Source organism: Chaetura pelagica, unplaced genomic scaffold, assembly GCF_000747805.2.
Source record: "Chaetura pelagica isolate M959 unplaced genomic scaffold, ChaPel_1.0 scaffold481, whole genome shotgun sequence".
NCBI lineage: Eukaryota > Metazoa > Chordata > Aves > Apodiformes > Apodidae > Chaetura > Chaetura pelagica.
The window spans coordinates 189,847-212,188 of record NW_009952255.1 but is presented as its reverse complement, the minus strand read 5'-3'; the positions used below and the strand labels follow the sequence as shown (position 1 = coordinate 212,188).

At 43.0% G+C, this 22,342-nt stretch overlaps 1 protein-coding gene across 1 annotated transcript; it reads left to right on the top strand.

Annotated features, from left to right (window-relative positions):
• The first annotated feature begins 1,227 nt into the window (after positions 1-1,227).
• BFSP2 (beaded filament structural protein 2, phakinin) lies at positions 1,228-20,485 on the top strand. The gene is made up of 5 exons (XM_010007413.1): positions 1,228-1,773; positions 11,432-11,514; positions 13,427-13,583; positions 15,957-16,118; positions 20,234-20,485. The coding sequence occupies exons 1-5, from the start codon at positions 1,228-1,230 to the stop codon at positions 20,483-20,485; spliced, it is 1,200 nt and encodes a 399-aa protein (XP_010005715.1).
• Positions 20,486-22,342: the final 1,857 nt, after the last annotated feature.

Genomic DNA, 22,342 nt, shown 5'->3' with positions numbered 1-22,342 from the left:
TTCCCTACATGGTGTTGCTTTTTTATTTTATTTTTTTTAATCATTTGACACAGAGCAAATACATTGAAAATGTTGTGTGAGAAATACTGAAGGGTTCCTCTCATTTAGCCAACACTCTTAGCTTGGTAATGTAAATTCAGAATGCCTAGAAACTAGCCAAAAATATTTGCAAAGCCGTGAAATGCTGCACTATTCCTGGACTTCACACACCCAGGAAACGGGGAGTTGACTGCAGGCAGTCTCACAGTTCTCAAATGTAAAAAGCAACCAAAACAAACTCCAGCCACTTAACTCAGCAAGCCAGGACTCCATGGAAGACAGGGATTTCTGGTTGTGTCCCACCTTGGCAAAGACTGCCTGCTGCCCCTGCACAAACCTACACGGCCTTAGGGCAATGCCCAACATCAGCACATTGCAGACGTGCCTGCAAAGGTGCACACATGGAACAAGTTATATCTAACATTGTATAGCAAAGGATCTCACTGGACTGTCATATGTATGTACTTATAAACTACCCACCTGGTCACTAGGTGCTGAAGAGCAGGGACATAAAAAGAAGAGGAGGAGAAGCCGCCCCCACACTCTGCAATAAGTCTCAGGGATGGTTTTGCCCTTTCAGCTCACAGCTGCCTCACTGTGTCTCCACGTTACACAGTCAAAGTGAACGGGCCCTGGTTGAACAGACCAGGTGCGGCTGATAAAGTGGTGTTAAACCAGCTGAGCAGGGGTAGACATCAGGGTGCCTGTCCCTAGTTAAAATCTGCTGGGTTTGGGGCAACATGCCCTGGTCGGGTGGTGAAGCCAAAGCGCAGAGGAATCCAGAAACTGCAGTGGGGCCGAGGGAGCGTTCAAGGCTCTGCAGCAGTGAAGGGCTGGCTCGGCTCAGCTCACCTCGGCTCGGTTGTGGCCCTGCCAGCTCCTCAAAACTTGGGGTTTTTCTAACTTTAGGTAACAACTTGCTACAGGAGACTGTCTGAAGCAAGCACAGGTGTGAGGGGCCAACGCGTGTGTAACACACACCCAGCTGCCTGTGGGTGTAAGCGTAGGAAATCACCCGGGTGTCAGCGTAGAAAACACCCGGTGGTATTTTAACACGTACGTTGTACTGAATCCCCGTCCTGCTGTCCCTGTAAACACCATTGTGCTTTTCATCTGCCACATTTGCAGCAGCAGCAGCAGGGAGATTTCCCCTGCAATGGGACTGCTGACACGGCGGCCTCCCAGACAATGTGCCGGGCGCTCCCGGGCAGCACAAAGCCCCCCTTCCAGAAAGCTGTCGCACAAAGCCGAAACCCCGCGCGAACCCCAACCCGCTGGGCTCGGCACATCCCTCCTGCCAGTGCGGGCCCGGAGAGGCGGCCCCGGTGGCAGCCCTCCTCCGCCTCCGCCGCAGCGGAGGGCTCGGGGCCCCCCGGCCGTCGGGTCAGCCTGTCGAGACCCCCCGGTGTCTACGTGGGCACCGTCCCCACGGGTGGTGTCAGCAGCTTGGGCACCCGAGTGTCCCGCAGAGCCCTGGGCATCAGCAGTGTCTTCCTGCAGGGCCTGCGCAGCTCCTCTGCTGCCGTGCCCCTGGCCCCGGGGCTGGAGAAGGGCAGGGCTCTCTCCTACGAGAGCCTGAATGGCTGCTTGGTGGAGTACATTGAGAAAGTGCGAGCCCTCGAGCAGGTCAACCAGGAGCTGGAGGAGCACATCAGAGTCTACCTGGACAAGAAAGCGGCCAGCGTGGGCAGCTGGGGCGCCCTGCGGGAGAACTGGGAGGCCATTTACCACCAGGTGAGCGCTGCCGGGGGAGCCTCACCAGCCATTAGCACGGAGGGCTGGTGCTGATGATCAGTGCCACCTGAGTTCGAGGCACCGTGCCCTAGACAGAGGGTTTTAAATCTCTCTTCGTGATCATTAGCATTATCGTTTCGCAGTGTGCCATGGAAAATGCCTATTAAGCATGAGAATTGCCCTCAGGCGTCCTGCACATGGGGGCGATTGAAATGCACCCCAAGGCGTGATAGTCAGGGATGATTAAAATTGGTGATTTTTTAATTATTATTATTATTTTATTTTATTTTTTTCTCAGCTGTGGTTATTACACTGAGCATCAAAGTTATGAAAAGAAAACTGCTAGGACTGAGTTAGTGTATCCCTCATCATTATATCATTACAAGCACAATGATTTTTTTATTATTATTAGAATTTCGGATTTTTACTTTATTCCCTTGCTTGTTTAATCACATGTGCAAAAGCTCTATTTATTTAAAAATAGTAATTCCACGGCTACAAATGAGTGACTCCTTCCCTCTGTCACCACCCCATCATCCCTCCCTTCCTCCCACCTTCTCCGTATGGCACAGGCTGCGCATTGTCTGGGAAAGGGGTGCAAAATGCTGTTTGCATTGACTTCATGAAGAAGAAACAGTTCCTTTTGCTGACCAGTAAGACTTTGCAGGCTGATGTCTGCTTGCAGAAAATATGGGGCTCTGTCCCCTGAGGTCTTGGTGCATCTCATGAGTCCTGGCTTCTCAACGCCTGGCCAGTGGAAATAGACAGGACCCCAAAGAACTGGAGCCCAGCATCTTGTACATATCTTCCCAGCTGCGCTTGTGGAGAAACAGAAGATGCTTTTGGCAGGTCTTGAGGAAGCCTGTCAGATAAAAGTTGCCCAGGACAACTGTGTGTGTTTTACCTCAGGCTGGCCAGGGTTTTACCCTAGTGTAGGAAAGGTGAATTTTTACAACAAGCGGCATTTTTAGGGCAGGTCTTCACCCAGAATGCTACAAATGTCATCTGAACCCAGAACACAGAGGCATAAGCTGTTTTATGAACCTGTCATATCGCTGAGGTAGATGGGGACTGTCATGTGCAAGGGGGAGTTACTGCTTTGCAGCCACCAGCTCGTGTTTTCTAGATCCGTGTCCCATTTTGCAGCTGTAGACCTCAGCTGTAAAACCTGCTGGACCTTATGGCTAAGACCAAAAAAGTAGGAACTGTAGATACTTTAGGAAGGACTTCTTGATTTGTCTGTATATGAAACTCAGACATTTTAGCTCTGACAATACTTTTCCACCCGTATCGCTTTCTTTTTAACCTTTCTTTATGTTGTCATCCTGCCACTTTGCTTCTGTCTCCCTTTCTTACGAGTAAATAAGAGCCACTCATAATGAAATTTAGGTTGAATAGTGGGCTCTTCCTACATAAAATCATGAAAAAAAAAAGCTATGTAGTAGTAGTATTTGCAAGTATCACAGAAAATAAGCAAAAAAAAATAAGATTAGCATCATCTATACCTATTTAGCAATTGAAACACATTAGAGATTACATAAAGTTTTCTGAATTCCTTCCATAAAGCCGTAAAAGAAGAATCACTTAGTGGGTTTTGACTTTCTCAGCTATAACCTGAGCCATTACATACAATTCTGACAAAGAGGTTTTTTCGCTGTTTTGATAGGAAGCATCTAACCAAAAATGAAAGTAGAACATCATCCAGCCCAAACATCAAATAACTCATTCATCCTGGAGCTAACGGGCAAACGTGCCGGCATCAACCCTGAAACTGTCACATTTATTAAAACAACATCAAAATAAGTTGCTGCAAGTATGGCTGCAATCACACAAAGTCAGTACCTTCCTGCCAAGACACATCCCAGCAGGAGAAGTAGAAGGTATGCAGGAACAAGGTGCAACAGAAATGAGAGATACCTGGCACATCCATTTCTGGATGTAATTTTTGTACATATACTTAGATTTTTTTTGCAGATGTCCACAGCTACCTTAATGTGACACATCCTCTTCTCAGCCTCCTGCAAAATCTGAGGATTCATTTTGATTCCCATCCAGCCCCAAGAATTCAGCCAGGAGGGATGCCCAGCAGCCATTGAACCCCCTCAGTTCCATTTGCGTAAAGCAGCTGTGAAAGTCTTGGGGTGGAAAGCCACTTGAGCTGCCACATGTTTTAACCTCAGTGCCTACAATGGGAACAGATTTTTAACAAGAAGGGCAGGGTCTACACAGGAGTCCTTTCCTCCTGTCCTAGTGAGAAGACAAGGATAAGGCCCCATAGGAGTCACAGATTCTCCTGGTCCCCAAATCAGAAATATGACAAGCCCATCTCAGCAGTGGGGTAGGAAAGACCCCAAAAGATTCAAGGTTCTGTTTCTCTCCTGCCCTTCCTGGGGTGTGCTCCAACATCCCACATTTTGGCGAGTTGTCCTCCCAGCAACACCAACTGGGTGAGAGCATTCCTCCCAAACACAGAGCTAGGGGGAAAAATGTGGCAACGTGTGACTTGGAGGGTACAAGGGGAGGGCCCCTCGAGAGAAAAAAAACCTCCTGTTTCATGGCAATTGTTAGAGCTATTACTGCAGCAGGGAATCACTGACAGGAGCTGAATGATGGGAAGCAGCTACCCAGCTCACAGCTTTAATTATCTGCCAGGGCAGCTGTTTTTTAGGAGACCAGGTGGACATGCACTAATTGGGACAGGAGCAAAATGGGAGGATTTTTGCAGGAAAGAGGGATACAAGAAGTCCTTGCAGAGAGGAATTCATGTGACAGAAATACAAATTCCTCTCATTTTCCCCTGGGCTGATGCCTTTTCAGGCTTCATCTCAGTCTTCTCATGGAAAATTCTATTTCTAATCAAATGTGTCAGTTCTGCAGAAGAGGAGGTTGTTTGTAATGGTAATTCCTTCCCAGGGAGCAGGGCAGCACCTGAGAGTGCTGGGGGTCACCTGCTGTGACTCCTGTGCATGGTTGGGAGCATTTGAAAAATCAAAGGTTTTCTACAGAGGTATTTTGATTTGAGCCCGGCCTTACTGCCAGTGTTTGCTCAATGTTACTACTAAGCCTGGAGAATACACATGGCTGACAGCCTGAGGAATTGCTGCATTTGGTCTTGCACACAGTAATTTATTTGCTGCAGGCCCACGAGAGCAGCTGAGTATCAGATGTAACACACTCTAATGCAACACAGTGCAGGATTAGTGCCTGTTAATTGGTGAAACAGCATTCTGCCTCTGGTCTAAGGGCACGACAAACTCCCACAAAACAGCACAGAGCTGAGTCAACTGCCATACATGGCAATGGATGGCAATAAATTAATTTGAATTATATCCTCTCTGCCACCTCCAACAGCACAACCTTGGACTACCTTCACATCCAGCTGTGAGGTGGGGGGTAAGGTGTCCTCCTTGTGCTTAGGCAACATCACAGTTTTACAGATTATTTCTTTAGGACGTATCTCCTACTTTGACAACCAGGTATTCTTTGATGCAGTCCTGTTTACTTGTAAAATATTGGACATATAAGTGAAGTCGTGTTTTCTTGGATGCAGCAGGAACCAGCAAGAGACCCATTACCAGCAAGAGAACCATCTCCAGCAAGAGAACCATCTCCAGGTTTTACCTTTCCCAAGGCAATGCACCAGATGCCACTTTTGCTGCCTTTAGGTTTTCCTTCTTCAGGCTCTGAGAAGGGATTTAACATGGAAAGCATGACTGAAAGCATTACAAGTTGACTGCTTGGCATCTGAGCAGCAGACACTGGGGTGCATGATTTTAGCCAGATGTAGCTCTGAGTGTCAATGTGTTGGTGGCAATGGCCCAGTATCAACCATTTCTTTCTGTGTACTGAAGGAAAGAGCAGACCAGCATCTTCTGATCTTTCTCTACAGAGGCATCATTTGCTTTAACCAAACCAAACTTAAAAGCCAGATAATTTTTCCATTACGTGAATAATTGAACCATGAGATTCATTATCCCAGGCCACACCTGAGGCCACAAATTCAGCAGCATTCAGAAAGGGATTAGGCATTTGTAAGAACAACAAGAAGTATACAAAACTATCAATAAAGCATAGCTAAGAATTTGAAAGGTGTGGTACAGCTTCCAATTCCAAACTTGGTCAGATCTCTGTTAAAAATCAGAAGTTGCCAGCCATCAGGTTCAAGTTCTCCCTGTCAGCGTCTGCATCACATCACCTTTAATCAAGGCTGGAGTCTGCAAACTCTGGTTTTCCATGTTGCCAGTCATAAACCAGTAAATGGGCCAGTATGTTGGTGCAGATTTTGATAAGGCATTTGGGTTGGGTGTTTTTTTTTGCTAAAAACTTAAATTTTGGATTCACATCTATAAAATGACTTTAAAATCAAAGAAAAATGTTGATGCTTTCTAGTTAAGATGTTTTATACCACAAAATATTCAGTGTTAATTCAAGAGCTGAAAAAAAAACAACAAATGTTCAAAATGTGTATGTGTATCACACACGTGAGTGTTGAAAGACAGCACACGACTTAAAGGAGCTCTTATTAGTAATAATATTTGTATTTTGATAACACTTCCTATCTTGGTCGTTTAAATGCCACACGAGCAACAGTGAATTAAGCCTCCCAGAGCTCTGGGAGGCAGGACAGTGTTGCCTCCTGCTTTACAAGCAGAGGAGGCAAAGTCCAAGTGCTTGCAGCATTGCAAGCCCTCTCATTTCCAATGGACACAAAGAAGGGTGTTTCCTAATCTGCTGCATCATGCATTTTGGCACGTGTGTGTCAGCAAAGTGGCTGTGAATCCGCCCCACTGGTGCTGCTTGTTTGCATCCAGCTCTTAATTATCAGGAGAATTCAATCAAAAAAACGAGCCACTAGATGGAAGTCTTACATTTCTTCTTTGCAAGCCTAGAGAAGGGCTTTCACAGCTCATGCGAATCAGAGAGAATTTTTCAGGAAACCTGTTTTCTACATAGAAACTTCTGTGTAATAATTTATCCTTCAGGTTCACTGTTGGATTTGAAGCGTACACAGCTCATTTCTGGGAGGGCTGAAAGGTTAATGCCTGCTGGCTCCTACTACAATGCTCATCCCTGAAGGCTTCCAAACATTATGCTTTTTTATACCATTTTTACTGACAAGGCACAGTTCTGGTTTTTGTGCAGTTTTGGAAAGGTCTGCGCTTCCTCACTGTACATTTGGCATTAGCCAGTGGTCCGTGAAGAGAGGAGCTGGGTATTAACTGAGTCCTCAGGAATATGAGATCAGGGCTCTGGCAGAGACATCCACTGTGGGGCTGGTAAGAAGCTACCTCAAATGCCTCAGTAAAATCACAAGATTATTAATGAAAAGCACTTACACACGCACACCCCCCTCCCAGTTTTCTTCTGCATAGAGGCAGAAACCCAGACAGTAGTAAATCACCAGCTATTCCCTGCTTCTGCTTTTGTTGCAACCCAAAAGCCATTTTAAACAGAATTCGGTCTCTAAACACAGCCATTAACATATCTCTGAGTAGCTCCGTGCAGCTCACAGGATTTAATGGTACTTTTGTTTGTGGGATGGTCCCAATTCACTCAAAGACTTATTTTCATCAGGCTTCATGTCAGATACTGTAAGTGCAGGTGCTCACTGCTGGAGGCAAATGGGCTTGTTTTGACAGGGCAGGACAAATGACAGGGCTGTGTTTCTGCTCCTTGATTTGAGTCAGGGGAAAAAAAAAACCCAACCAACTTCTCTGATGACAGGCAGGAAGAAAAAAAATGCAATAATTTCTGTAGGAGAAAAAGGAAAGGGAAAAAAAGGGGGGGGGGAAGGAGAAAAAAAAAGAGGGAAGGGAAGGGAAGGGAAGGGAAGGGAAGGGAAGGGAAGGGAAGGGAAGGGAAGGGAAGGGAAAGGAGAAGGAGGAGAAAAGAAATAGAAGAGCAGAGGAAAAGAGAAGAAAAAAAAAAAACGAAAGAAAAAAGAAAAGAGAAAAGAAAAGAAAAGAAAAGAAAAGAAAAGAAAAGAAAAGAAAAGAAAAGAAAAGAAAAGAAAAGAAAAGAAAAGAAAAGAAAAAAGAAAAAAAAAAAAAGAAAAGAAAAGAGAAGAGAAAACAAATTAGGCCAAAAGTAAATAACATATAAGAGAAAAGAGAAAAGAAAAGAGGAGAGAAAACCAATGAGGCCAAGAGTAAATATCCTAAACATTAGGAGGAAAAGATATCACAGCTTGGGTCGAAGAACTGCCTCTACCTCCAGGCTGCTGCCATGTAAAAACCAAATGCCTTTTCTCCATCTTTCAGGAGAAACTCAGGTCCTGCAAGGGCACCTGAGGACAGCACAGCGGCAAAGTCCTGGCTCTGCACAGCCAGTCTGAAATGCCACAGGATGACCAGGGGACTGGGGAGTTAGGTCTGTGCTGGTAAAGTGGGATTACAAAAACAGTGAGAAGGAAACAAGGGCTGAACGATGAAGGCAGACCAGTTCTGTGTGCAAGTGAGCACGTAAAAGGTCCTCTGCATGCTGCACAGTGGGGCTGCCTGGTGTGCCATCTGATTCCATCTCTTTGCCCACAACTGTGGCTTTCATAACATCTCTGACTCCTGCGTGTTCACTGTGCTTTCTAATTCTCAAGCCTAAACTGGGGCTTTTTTGCCCAGTAGTGGCATTCACAGGACATCTCTCCTCTGTCCAGATGCTATTTTCATTAAATAGGTTGGAAATATGTGTCCCTTACATGGTACATTCCTCTAACAACCTATTTCAACCTATATCGGTTGGAATAGGACAAGAAAACCCACAGCTATTAAAGAAAAATTGGCCACTCAGCAATGGCCTTAGCTCTATTTCCTTTGGAAGCCAGGCTGAGCTGGAGCTGGCAGGAGCAGAGCTGCAGTCCCAGGCTTCCAGCCAGAGCCACCTTCTCTTTTTGTTCCTAGCAGTAGGTGAAAAGTAAGCAAACCACTTTTTTTAACTCTCTTGCCTCCTCAGATTTAAAAGATGTAGAATGCTTTTAACTTTGTGATCCATTATGGATTTCTCAGTGTGGGGAACAGATTATTCCTCCAGATCTCCCTTTACTAGTTGCCTTCACATATTTCATATTTGTTTGTACAAGCATTTGTAGGACATTTGGTGCAGTAAACCACTGTCTGTGAGGGTTAACATTAATTACCATGCAGAAATACTTCAGCCTTGCATGTCTACCTCCACCCCATCACCACATAGCAGGCCAAGGAGCACGTAGGACCATACTAAGGCAACAAACCCACTTGTGGTACTTGAGATAACTTGTCTGGACACAACCTTGATGATTCCACATTGCATGTCCTGTTTCACCTTGGGGGAGCAGAATGCTTCAGGGGATTTGCAATCTCATTTAGTTGCAGACTTAAGTATCTAAAGAAAGATTTCTGCTTCAAGAACTCTCCTGGCCTGCTTACAAAGCTTCTTTTATTCATGTAGTGGCTTAGTTTCAACTGCAAATCTCCATGGGTATCTACTGAAAAAGACTAAAGAGATGTTCAGTTTAGCAACTAACAACATGGACCATGGAATGGCTGAAGCCCCCAGACAGGTATTTGTGACGACCTCTAAGCCAGGTACCGAATTCAGCACATCTTCAGTCATTTCCATAGCTCACTGCATGTGTGACTCCAGGGCAGGCGCTGGTGTTTTTTTACCTTTTTCTCATTTTATATAACCTTATTGAATCACAATAAGCTGCTATGTCACAAGCCTTTCCAGTCTGCTTACACCTCAAGTGCTTCATGGGCATTAAAGACCCCCAGAGCCAAAGCAATGATACCACAGTCTTATGGCACAATCTTTCCAAAGCATTTCACCTTCAATGTAATAAAGTTTGAAGACTGCTTGCTTCTCAGGTCTCGTATCTATCACGAGATCATAGAATTGTAGAATCATAGAATGCCAGGTTGGAAGGGACCTCAAGGATCATTTGGTCCAACCTTTCTAGGTACTACTACAGTTTACCTGAAGTGGCTCAGCACCCTGTCAAGCTGAGACTTAAAACTGTCCAGTGTGGGGGAATCCGTCACTTCCCTTGGGAGACTATTCCAATGTTTGATTGTCCTCATGGTGAAAAATTTACCTCTTGTGTCCAATCAGAATCTTCCCAAGAGCAACTTGTGCCCATTACCCCTTGTTTTTTCCATGTGACTCCTTGTAAGTACGGAATGTAAATCTTTGCAGCCACCCTTTTAAGGTGTCCCTGAAGCCTTCTCTTCTCAAGGCTGAACAAACCTGGTTTTCTCAGCCTCTCCTCATATGGCAGGTCCTCCAGTCCTCTGATCATCCTTGCAGCCCTTCTCTGAGCCCTCTCCAGCCTGTCCACATCCTTTTTGTAAAGCAGGGACCAAAACTGAATGCAAAGCTCCAGGTGTGGTCTAACAAGTGCCGCGTAGAGCAGGATGATGACTTCTTTATCTCCACCACTCTGCTGATTATGTCCTTGTTGATGCAGCCTAGAATCATGTTGGCCTTTTTTGCTGCTGCAGTGCACTGTTCACGCATGTTGAACCTGTTATCCACCAAGACCCCCAAGTCCCTTACGAACATGTTAAACAGCACTGGTCCCCATATCGATCCCTGGAGGATCCCACTTGTGACCAGTTGATAGTCTGAGGAGGAACTATTTACTATTGAGGAGGAACTATTTTTATCACCCTCTGGGTATAGTCCATCAGCCAGTTCCCCACCTACCACACAGACCACTTGTCAAGCCTGTAATGACCAGGAGGAGTCTGTGAGGGACTGTATCAAAAGCCTTGGAAAAGTCCAGGTAGATAACATCCACCACTTACCCTGCATCAACCAAGCGGGTCACTTCACTTAGTCATAGAAGGTGATCAGGTTTGTCAAGCATGATTTGCCCCTGGTAAATCCATGTTGGCTTTTCCCAATCATGTGCTTCAATGGACTTGTGACTGTCCCCAGGAGGATTTGCCCCATGACTTTCCCAAGGACTGAAGTGAGGCTAATTACCTGGCTCTTCTTTTGGACCCTTCTTATAGATGCGGGTGACAGTAGCCTTCCTCCAGTCTTCAGGGACATCTCCCAGTCTCCATGACTTCTCAAAGATTATGGAGAACAGCTTTGCAATGACATCAGCAGCTCTCTCGACACCCTAGGGTGGATGGCATCTTACAGGATCCCACCAGAGACAAAAAATGACACTCCGGAAGCTGAGGATAGTTAGCAGGTGGCATGAGCAAAAAGTATTCCTTGGCTTGCTTAAGATGATGACTCTGAAGAGGATTGCTTAAATGGGAAGTAGGATAGGAACTGCATGAGTGCTACTTAAGCTCTATCCAGATAATACAAGCAGGACTTAAATAATGAACATACCTCGCAGACAGTCATGAGTTTTACCCCTTGTGACCAGCTGACAATCAGCATAAATGTTTCCACAAGAAGATGAATGATTAGGAGCAATGAATGGTTTGGTGACAAATTACACCCCATTTGCAGAGAATTTGTGAAGCTGTGTGTACAAAATAAATGTATTAAATTATCTGGAATGAGTCACCTGAACAACTCTGAAGGATTTCTGAAGGATTTCTGAACGCTGAAGCATTATTTTCAGAATCAAAGCTATAGATCTGCTTAGGGTACAAGTACACTATGTAGATGATGTCCTGCAGCTCTTCACTGCCTGAGCTCTGTTGTCTCTTTCTTTTAGGTGGGTGAAGCAGTCCTTGAAAATGCTCGTCTTATGCTGCACACCGAGAACATTCAAGCCTGTGCTGAAGATTTTAAAGACAGGTAGTCTTGTGGTGGCTGCTTGCTTTGAAACTTTGCCTTGACAAAGGCCTACTCCATGGGGGAGTGATGCTCAGTGAGCAGAATGGGCTGGTTCTTTTAAGTTGAATATTCAACCACCTGACCTGGGGGAGGGCAGGGGTGTGTTTGTAACAGGAAACAAATTATGATTCTAACATCATTTTGGAAGATTTTAAAGATTTATAGTAACAAAAGAGTGCACTAGCAAAATTACTTAAGCTGTTCTTTGATACACAGACACTGATCTCTTACTGAGGTCAGTATTGGTTCACATTTGGGTTGACATTTTATAAAGACAAGCATTCATGTGATTACTAGCTTTAATTTTCAGTGCCACACAAGTAGTTTTGGAAGTAAAAATCATTCTACTGCAGCAGCTGAAAAGCAAAAACTGTACCACTACCAACATCAGTGTGGAAACATTAGATAAAACATAAATGGGCTGCACTGATTTTCCTTGCCTTTACTGAGAGCAGTGAATAGTAAAAGATCTTCAATACTGACAAACTACTTTTAAAACATCTTTCTATTTGCAAAGCCTAAAATTCATGTATATGACTGCATTAAGCTCTTTAAGTTTTACTCAGAAGTTTGCTCAGTTTTACTAAGAAGGCCTGATGGTCCTTCTAGCTTTTATTAGTAATGCTTTTGTTCACACATAGGTGTTTTGCAAGATCTGACACACAAACTATGTCTCAAACGAATCTCTTTTTATTTCCTATAACTTTTATCATGCCTTAACATTCTGTCTGCCTGTCTCTGGTAATTCTTTAATTGTATCAAAACATGTGTTGAACATGTTCTTAGGTTCACGTTTTATTTCAGAAGGGTACAACTCTCAGCTACTCATTTTATAGCTTTACATCCAGCTATCTACACTCGTATTTTAAGTAGTGCTGATTTTTAAAATTATTTTCTTTAAATGTCAGCTGGCATAACAAAACAAAGGCCAAATCAATCCACTGCATAGTCAAAGTTCCTAATACTCAATGGGATCAACTGCCACTTTCCCAAGCTGATGAACCCCCTGTAACAAAGGTGACTCTCAAGGGACAGAGTGCAAGACTTGTTTGTGAAGCTGGCTCCTATCTAACCTGCCTGCTCCCTTGTCTAACCTCCCTGGGAACCTGGTCCCCAGGTTGGCTGGGTCTGATTCAAAAGCCTCCCACCCAAGATTTGCCATGTGACCCTGCCACATTATCAATGGAAAGCCTAAAATGAAAAGGTATAAACCAGAGCACGGTAGATTAGCAAGTGCCTGCCACAATTTCCCCTGCCATTGCAGCTACAGATTAGAAATGAGCTGTTTGCTTTAACAGCAATTCTAGTTGACAAACCAACTGCTCAAATTTCCTATTTATTTCCATACTACTAGGATTTTATTTTAAGGATGGGCTGGTATCCTGGAGCATAGATCAGAGTTCCATCAGCATGCTCATTAGTAAAAGTAATGCTTGATGCACACATGTTCTCTTTAATCATAGCTCTGAAAAGTTTTTATGTACATGAATGAGCAGTTATTCTCATTTTATAGCCAAACAAGCAGAGAAATAGCCACCCACAGTCACACTGTATACAACTATCAGCTCTAGCAAGAGACCATGTGCCTCTGTGCTTATTGAGGAATCCCCTATCAGGCTGATAACCATGGTAGCACAGACTGCTCCCTTGGCCTGTTTTATTGCACTTGAGTTAATGACAGGGTACTTCAGACAGTTAAATTCAAGTACAGCAAGACAAGGTTATAGAAAAGTATATCTTCTGTGTTTCTGTGCCTCTGTCTGGGTTACATGAGCTAATTAGCACAATGGTGTCAATTAAAAAAACGCAGGTGTTTCTTGCTGAGCTGTGCTGTTAAGATTTGGGGGTTTGTTGTGGTTTTTTTTCTCTGCAGGTATGAAAATGAGCAGCCATTCAGAAAGGCAGTGGAAGATGAAATTAATTCCCTATATAAAGTGATTGATGATGCTAATTTAACTAAAATGGATCTGGAGAGTCAGATAGAGAGCATGAAAGAAGAACTAAATTTGCTGTCAAAGAATCACGAAGAAGTAAGTTCAGACTCAAGACACTGCAAAGCTAATGTGTGCCTGTTTCATCTGGTTGGTATCACACATCTAGAGCAAAGCAAGCACTAAAAAGCTCTGCCTACCATGTCTGGGTGGGGTAATTGTCCTGAAAACTGCTCCTATTTCTCTCTTCTCTGTTAATTTAAAGCACTAACCTCTGAGGTATGACCAAATTACTTACATCTAAGTTTTCATCTCTTTCTCATCTAATAAATATGACATGGAAGAGATCATAGAATCATAGAATGGTTTGGGTTGGAAGGGACCTTCAAGATCACCTAGTTCCAAATCCCTTCCATGGGCAGGGACACTCCCACTAGATCGGGTTGCCCAAAGCTCCAGATGACATCACATGATTTCTTGCTAGACACCACACAATGGTCACGGGGTCACTCAGTCACATATGTGGACATCTCAAGAGTGAGCTCTGATTCTCAGCCAGAGATGTAAAGAGAAAATGCCTGTGCAAGAGATCCAGCTATGGTCCTGCTGCACGAACGTGTAGCATTAACTGGGCTCTTCTGAAAAACTCCTGCTTGGCTTAGCAAGCTGCTCAGTCCCAAAAGCAAAGCTCTAGCACTGTAGCAAATCACAGGGACAGGCAGCTGGGAGAGAAGGTCATGATTACCCAATTTTGCAGTACTTTCCCACATACTCATTACATTCACCAGCACTATTTGCATAAGGGTGGTTTATTCCCTTCAGCAGCGGTTTCAGGATCAGACCTAAATAAACTTCTTTCTGAAGGAAGCTGAAATATAGAGAAACTACTAATCCCACATAAGGGACAGCAAACAATTGTGCTGATGCCTCAAAATTAAAAGAGAGCTTGAACTGAGATGGCTCACAGAAGTGAGGCACTATCCTACCCTACGTTTCTTATGGCTTATTTCTCCAACCACAAGATTTCAGAAACATTGGCAGGCATATGGAGGCTTGGCTTGCCAAGATTAAGTTGCTTCATCCCCTCCCCACTTTCATGAGTCCAATCCCAAGGCTGGCATTTTGCAGAAAAAAATCAGTGGCTTCAGCACCACTGCATGGCATGAGAAGGAAAGAAATTGTTATACACACATAGGAAAACAGAACATCAATAGAAATACACAAGATCCCCTCTAAATCTCTGTGTATTGCAGTGATTGCTGTGAAAGCAGACAAGTTGGCATTGATGCTGTTCTCTGCCTATATATATGGCATAACAGGAATAGCAACTTTCCAACAGTCCTTCTCGCTCTGCATTTAGCCAGTGAGGAGCCCTTGCAGGGTGGAAGGATGCTCCTTTCTTTACCTTTTGCAAGCATCTGAGCACCCAGCACAGACCAAGTTTTTCCCATGGCAGTGGCATCAGGAGAAACTGCTCAGGGGTACAATAAGCAACTATTGCTCAACTGCAGCCGAACTATGGCAAAATAAAGTCCTGAGGATTTTCCTGAACTAAACCAAACCTTTACTTCCTTCAGTGCCCCCACAAGGATAATGCACTTCAAGTCCTTTGGAAACTTTTGTGCACTTGGAGTGGGCACATTTTGAGCCTTTCATTCTTGCTTGTTCATAATTCAGATACTTGCCCATCCTTTTCTTCCAGTACTGTCAGGGGCCACTGCCTACAAATACAATTCCCAGATGCTTTTACACCACTTTTTTTTTGCTTATGTCAATAGCACATATAAACCTAATGATGTCGAAGGATTGTGGTGCCAGACAGTTTAGATACATGTGCAAATCTCGTTTATTCTCATGTTCCTGAACACAGTCTATACCTGATGCTCTACCTTTAAGCACACAAATCTATACACACAAATCTTCTCCTCTGACATGTTTTTGGAGCACTTATATGTAAAGAAAGAACAGAATGCTCTTGCAGAGAAAGGGAGTGCTCTTCCTCTTAACGTGCACACACATTAAAGCACACTTGTGGCTCACACAAACTGCAAGGCTGTAGAGCTCCTGCTGCTTTGCACCATTTGTTGTATCTTTAAGTAGATGCAGGTCTGTGTCATTGCATAGTGGAATATAGTTGTGCTCCTGGGTGTGTAGTGTGGGTATATGTCAAGCTCTGACTACTGAAGAAAATTGCCACTGCAAGAGGGCTGCTCCTGGCAGTGCTCTGGTGCAGGGCTTTAGTCTCCTTCCACCAAGGGGAACTCCAGCCAGATTTCTCATACAGAAGCAAGGCAAATCCACATTTGAAAAAGAAACCCTCCAGTGCACTAAACCATTTGTGTACAGGCACTTATTGGGACCAAATTTAACTACTCTCTCCGTGGAACCAAAACTGTTCTTCCTCAAGCCCCTTTGCAGCTACCATCCATTTGTCCACTTCACCTTCTTTTATGTCTATTGTTTTTGTTAAAGGATGTGAAGGTGTTGTACAAGCAGCTTGCTGGATCTCAACTGGAAGAACTTGATGTTCCCCTGGGAAGTGGCCTGGATGACATACTGGAAAAAATCAGAATCCACTGGGAGAGAGACATTGAAAAGAATCGTGCTGAGACAGGCGCCCTGCTTCGTACCAAGGTAAGTGCTCTGTAACCCACTCCAACACGAAGGGATTCAAAGCAAATGCAAAATCTGTCTAATATTCTGCAGTAACTTTGAGGGCTGAATGCTTGGTTTTTTTCTTGAAACAAAAAAAGATGGTAAAAATCGAAAGGATTTTGGTCCAAGTCCATTGGAAAATACACTCGCACATATCAGTGGCTGTCTTGGGATGCACAGAGTTAAGCAGCAGTGGAAATGACCCTGCTGATTTCACAAGTGTCCAAGGGAGTCTCTGAAGGGCTCTGAAAGTTGACTAAGAAAATGTTGACTAAGAAAAACAAGCCAGTTGATACCAGTTGATATGAGTATGCAATAAGCCACAGTTGTTACCCTTCCGACTGGGGCCATTCCTTCACTGCACAATTTACAGGGGCCTGTAAATCAAAAGGGCAAAATACATTGCACATCACTAATTATACAGCTACAGACTCCTCGTGTTTTGATCCTTGAAATAATTTCCTTTGGCAGCGGTGAGAAATCGGGTATTAATTTAGAAATGAAATGTGATGATAACAGCCACTCCCTTTAAAGGTTTCCTTCTCTTATTGCTGAGTATGAAATAGCTTTAGTGAAGATTTTTCTCAGTCATGAAGGATCACTCCTTTTCCCAAGTGGCTGGCTGAAATAAGTATTTTTGCAGAGCTGAAGCATTAACTTCAGTGCACGATCCTAAATTTTAGAAGCCATCTCATTCTGAGTTGACTATTACAGCAGACTATGGCACTCCAAATTATAACTAGAGCTGTGCTATAGAAATATTTAGGAAAAAAATAGCCCCATCCATTCCATGGTGCAGAGTCTATGAGAAGAGTAGAGGGTAGTGAAGCAAAACTGCAAGAAACAAAAAATACACTTGCAAAAATATACACTAACTCTGAGGAAGTGTTTATTTTCAAAATAAAGAAGAAAAGTTCTATGACACAAACAATACCAAAGGTACTAGGGAATGTACAAGGAGCCAAAGACAGGAATTAGGAGTTTATCCCAGAGATCTCTTCATGTTTGTGAGCAGGCCAGAGAGTTACCGAGCAAAGTTTTTCTAAAAACTGGGGGCCTGATTTTCAGCTTGTACAGCCCAAAGGAAGTCAGTGACAAAGTAAAAAAATGTATGAGTCCAGAGAGTCCCTCCATACAAAGAATTTGCATCCTTGAAAAACCAGAGCATCCTCAGTAGCCTTCCTGGAAAATCTGTTCCTGGCCCGCTGCTGGGTTTCAGCAAAATGAGCATTTCTCTGACAGCACAAAATTATTCAGTTTCCTGTTGTGCTCATTCCTGTTCCTTCTGTGCAAACACACCCTCACAATTTCTTTCATCCCATTTCTTTCATACGTTCAATATCTGCTTTTACAACTGCAGAGAGATATCATTTGAGGACAAAAACTGCCAGCTCATACTAGGCTGATCACTAGATCCCTCTACCATTCTTTGATTGTGGTCAACACCAGACACTGCTTAGAAATGGAAATGACCACACATGACCTAAACCATCCCTACTTAGTCATCTTAGACTGAGGTCTTACTTGTTTAGTTTGACTTTTTAATGGGAGGAAGAATAAGAATATCACAGATTTCTGGAAAGATCAGTTTCAGTTCAAAGCAGATTCTGATATATTAGGGGGTTTTGTCCCCAAATATACCTCTCATTAAACACAGATGATGATGCAGTTTTGTATCTTACATCCTTTTGTTTCTCATTCAGATGTATTCAGATAATTATTATTTCTACAGATATCTGATAATTATGTCCAGCCCTTTTTTCAACTCAGCTTGTGGTCTTCGGTCATTTTATGTAGCTAAGCTGCACCATTTGCTTATCCACACTGTGAAAAATTTGTTCTTGCTCTTTTGTGACATAAGAGGCAAGAAAGCAGTTCTCTCCTCCCCTTTGCTCTTCACTAGTGTTTTCTTCAGTCTCTCTTTGAGAGTTTTCCCTCTCCCTAATACTTCCGTTTCCTTTCTCTGTAACCACTTTTTGGCACAGCTGTCACCAGTTGAGACCAAGGTATTTAAAATGACCTCTTAGCACTGACTTAGATGTCAGGGCAGTGCTTTTGTTGTTTTCTGACCCTTGCCTCATTTGCTTTGTCTTCTGACTAGACTTGCAACCTTGGCCAGATTTTTCATGGGTGTTCAAGCACCAAAACATACCAATTTATATTCATACCTAATAGAGTTTCACGTGGAATTTTTTTAGATGAGTATGTAACCTTGGATCTCTAGTCCATCGGTTTGAGCTCTGTGGTTTTTTGCCCATATTGCTCCAAACTTTTCCCTGAATTGACACAAGTGATTTAAACCCTTGTAAGGCACACAAGCTGCTTAATATTTCCCCCTGAAACACACTTAATGATGTGGAGCTGTTCATTCATGTCATCTATCATCCATACATCCTTCTAGTTCACAGCTCATCCCCAAGGCAATAAACCTTAAGGCATCAGGCGGTTAAATTCTGTCATAATGGAACTAGACCTTAATCCTCCTCTTCATGTCCTGTCTCTTGACCAACTGTTGATCCATGGCAATACTCTGCCCTGAACACAATTACACAGCTTCCTCTGTCATTTGGTACTTATATGACCTTTACCACCCATTATTATTTCATTCACAATGATTAAGGTGTGGGTTTCACATGACGACATCCCAAAATTTATAAAAATGATTCCTGGTGCATAGTCCCAGATTATTTTTTTTCCTTTAAAATAAAATAATGAATAATCATAAAAGCAGAACAGAGTCAAGATGGATTTTCGGAGTGGAATGGAAGTCTTTTGCATAGTTTAACTTCAGTGTCAAACCAGAAGTAATTTAGGGTTTGACTAAAGAATCGTATTCACTAGAGAGCCCAGAGATCTGGATTGAAAACCTTGATCTCAGCCCTCATTAAAAAGTAAAGCAATTTTATTTTTACTAAGGTACATTTTCCTTCACCTATTTTCAAGGAACCTGAACTAGACACATATAAAAACCCACCAACAATGAGAGCAAGATATTGCATAAGAATATCTTAATTAAATTAAAATAAATTATTTCTCTGACCTCTGTGATATGACTTGCTCTCTGACTTATAGAATCCTATGTGAAAAATCAAGGTGTGAATATTTCTGAAATTGAATAGATTAAGCAAAATCACAAAAACACAACTTAAAAAAAATTATAGTATAGCTACAAAAGGAAGAGTTACAGCAATGTGTTCTTTTCATAGGTAATTTTAAAAGTACTAGTATGAATGCTGAACAGCTTTTGTTGACACAGATTAAAAATATACACTGATATGTATAAGCCATTTTACAGTAGATGCATAGAAAATAGCATACTTTTGACACTAATACCCAGAATTGTTCAACTGAGTGATTTAATATACAAGAACTAAACTTAAAGTCATAATTGCCACACTCTGAGAAAATATTAAGTGTCAGTTTGGTGTGTAAGGAAACTAAAACATAATTTGAGTAGGCTGTGCTGACAGTCACAATCTTTTGCCAGCAACAGGCTGATACGACAGCTGCTATGCGAACCCAGGAGGAAGAGCTGGTGGAGGGCCTCAGGACTGAATTCCATGAAATTGCCTGCAAAATACAGAGCTTGCAAGCAGAAACTGAATCTTTGAGAACCTTGGCAAGTAATGTTCGGTTTTCAATGGGTATATTCTGTGCAAATACAACGTGCCTTCTGAGGAAAACATCCCTGTCTTGGGATGTAGACTTCAGAATAAATCCTGTTTTGCAGCAAATACTGTTTCCAGAGATGCCAGACATTTCTGGGCTCTTCTTGGTTGATGTGGTGCATTAAGTGTCCCACATTTAAAAAACAGGCCCCAAATTTCAATCTTCAGTGTCTTCGCACTCAGTAACAATTTCACTGAGACTGTGGGGTGGGTAGTACTTGTCAATGTGAAGAGTTTGCCCCTTGTAACCGAAGTAGTTCAATGCTTGTAATAATACACATTTTTAAAAGTTTCTAAAGAAAATCATTATCAAAATACATCTGCACTTAAGCATATTCAGCAGAGATATTGGCCAAATCTGAATAAAAATCACTATGAAGCGTATGAAAACTGACTGGTTTAATGTCTGCTGTCCTGCCCTTACAGAAGAGGGGTCTGGAAAACTCTTTATACGATGCCAAGCACTGGCACGACATCGAACTGCAGAATCTAGGCTCTGTCATTTCCAAGTTGGAGGCAGAGATGGGAGAAATCAAAGTAGAAACCGAGCAGCAGCAGCGGGATCGCGAAAGTCTGCTGACCAGCAAACAACAGCTGGAGAAAGACATTGCTGCCTATCACTGCCTGCTGGATGGAGAACAAAGCAGGTACTTGTCCTTAAAAGCAAGTGTGCCATGAGGAGGGAGAACGTGTGCTCTCTGGGAGGGGCTGTGAAGTTGCTGAAGCAGGAGTGGTTCTTGAGTCTCATAAGGCTTGGTGATAGACAGTGAGGTTTGGAGAAGCTGCAGAACAGGAAGAACACTCAAATTACAGTTGTAGAGAGACTCCGGATGCACTGAAGTTGAGTGGTTTCCAGCACTGCCACAGAAAGATGAGATTTAGGAACACACCAGTAGGTTTAAGAGGTTCACTTGCCTGAAGATTGGCAATATAAGATTAAAAAGCTACTACAGTATCTGGGGGCTACACCAGTGGCTGCAAAGCAGCTGTATTGCTGTTTCTTGCCTTGGGTGCATTATGCCTTCCCTCCTCCTCCCACGATAGTCTAAATATTAAAGCTGTGATGCCAGAAAAGCTCCCTTTCTATGCACTCAAGTTCCCTCTGAGGTCCAAGGACAGAATCTGGCCCAGTGACTGTGCCTTTTGTAAAGAAACATAGCTCAGACTCTTAATAATTTGTCCTCTGGGAATAAACTGTAAATGCCTTTACCGTGGTTGGGTTGCTTGGTTGGGCTTTTTTAAGATCCTTAATCACTACTAGTCATGGAACCTCTGAGAATCTGATGCACAGATTTTGACTTGTGCTTCTGTTCAGGTCAGGGAGAAATGTTTTTTCTGAAGTTGATAGGATTTCACCTGCTGAGACCTTGCCTTCCACTGCTTTGCAGGAAGTGCTGCTGTTACTGCACTCTGGAAAAGCAGCCTTTTTTTTTTTTTTTTTTTTTTTTTTACTTTCAGCTGATTATGAAACTCCCAGCCCACAGAAGACCATTGCCCTTAAAGCAGAAGATGTCACTGCCAGTTATGTTCGTGGAAGCTAAAAACCCATGAAAACAGCCTGCTTTATTCAGTTTGATTCAACAATCAAAGTAGGTTGTAGCTTGAACAACTTTATTAGACCCCCCTCATGTAATTGCTTTGCTTATAATTTACTGATGTTGTTAAAATTATAATAAAAATAAAGAATATCAGGGTTTTTGTGTGACTTTTTTTTCCTTCCAGAATTTTTCATGATAGCTGAAGGGGGTTGCATTAACAACACAGGCTCTTCACTTTCCAGCAACTAAACTCTTATTTTTATAATATAAATATATTGAGACTGAACTACTCCTCCACTGTGCATCCAGCACCCACATGGAAATGGGGAGCACTCTGTTGGTGTCACAAGACCATCAGCTCACCAGTGTGAACTCCAAATAACGCTGAAGCAGTTAAAGTGTACCATGAAGTCGATGCAATTAATTTTGCAATACACAAGCCTGTGTAAGCCCTTATGTGAGCATCCCAGCAGTACTTAATAAAAACATTTTAACTCTAGACTGAAACTTCTGGAAAAAAATTGAAGGTGCAGGAGTGCAACAGCAGTTCTGTCTGCAGGCAAGGTCTTATCCTATTACTGGAAACTGAGAGTCCTAGCCAGGGTGTCAGTTTATGCAAAGGTGATACTTTTTCATATACTGATACATTTTGGTACTTGTTTTTTATATGCTTGGCTCTTTCTTGATATCAACTTCCTTTAAGACAGGTTGGCTAAACTTCCTTTGAGCAGGCACCCTCACAGAATCAATGTGCGGCTGACCCTAGGTAGTTTCTCTTATTTTGATGGTATCACAATTAAAAATATTTGCCATCTTTCACTTCTGACTTTATTTGCTATTTTAGATACCCATCCCTCATTGCACTGTGCTGGCACTATGGTCATATAAAGTGCCAAGACAGATCCTGCATTTTCAGAGAAACATAATGACCCTTGGTTCCTATCACACAAAAATTTAGGTAGATGGCTGCCTTTCCTGCTCAAGTCCCTGAGCAGGA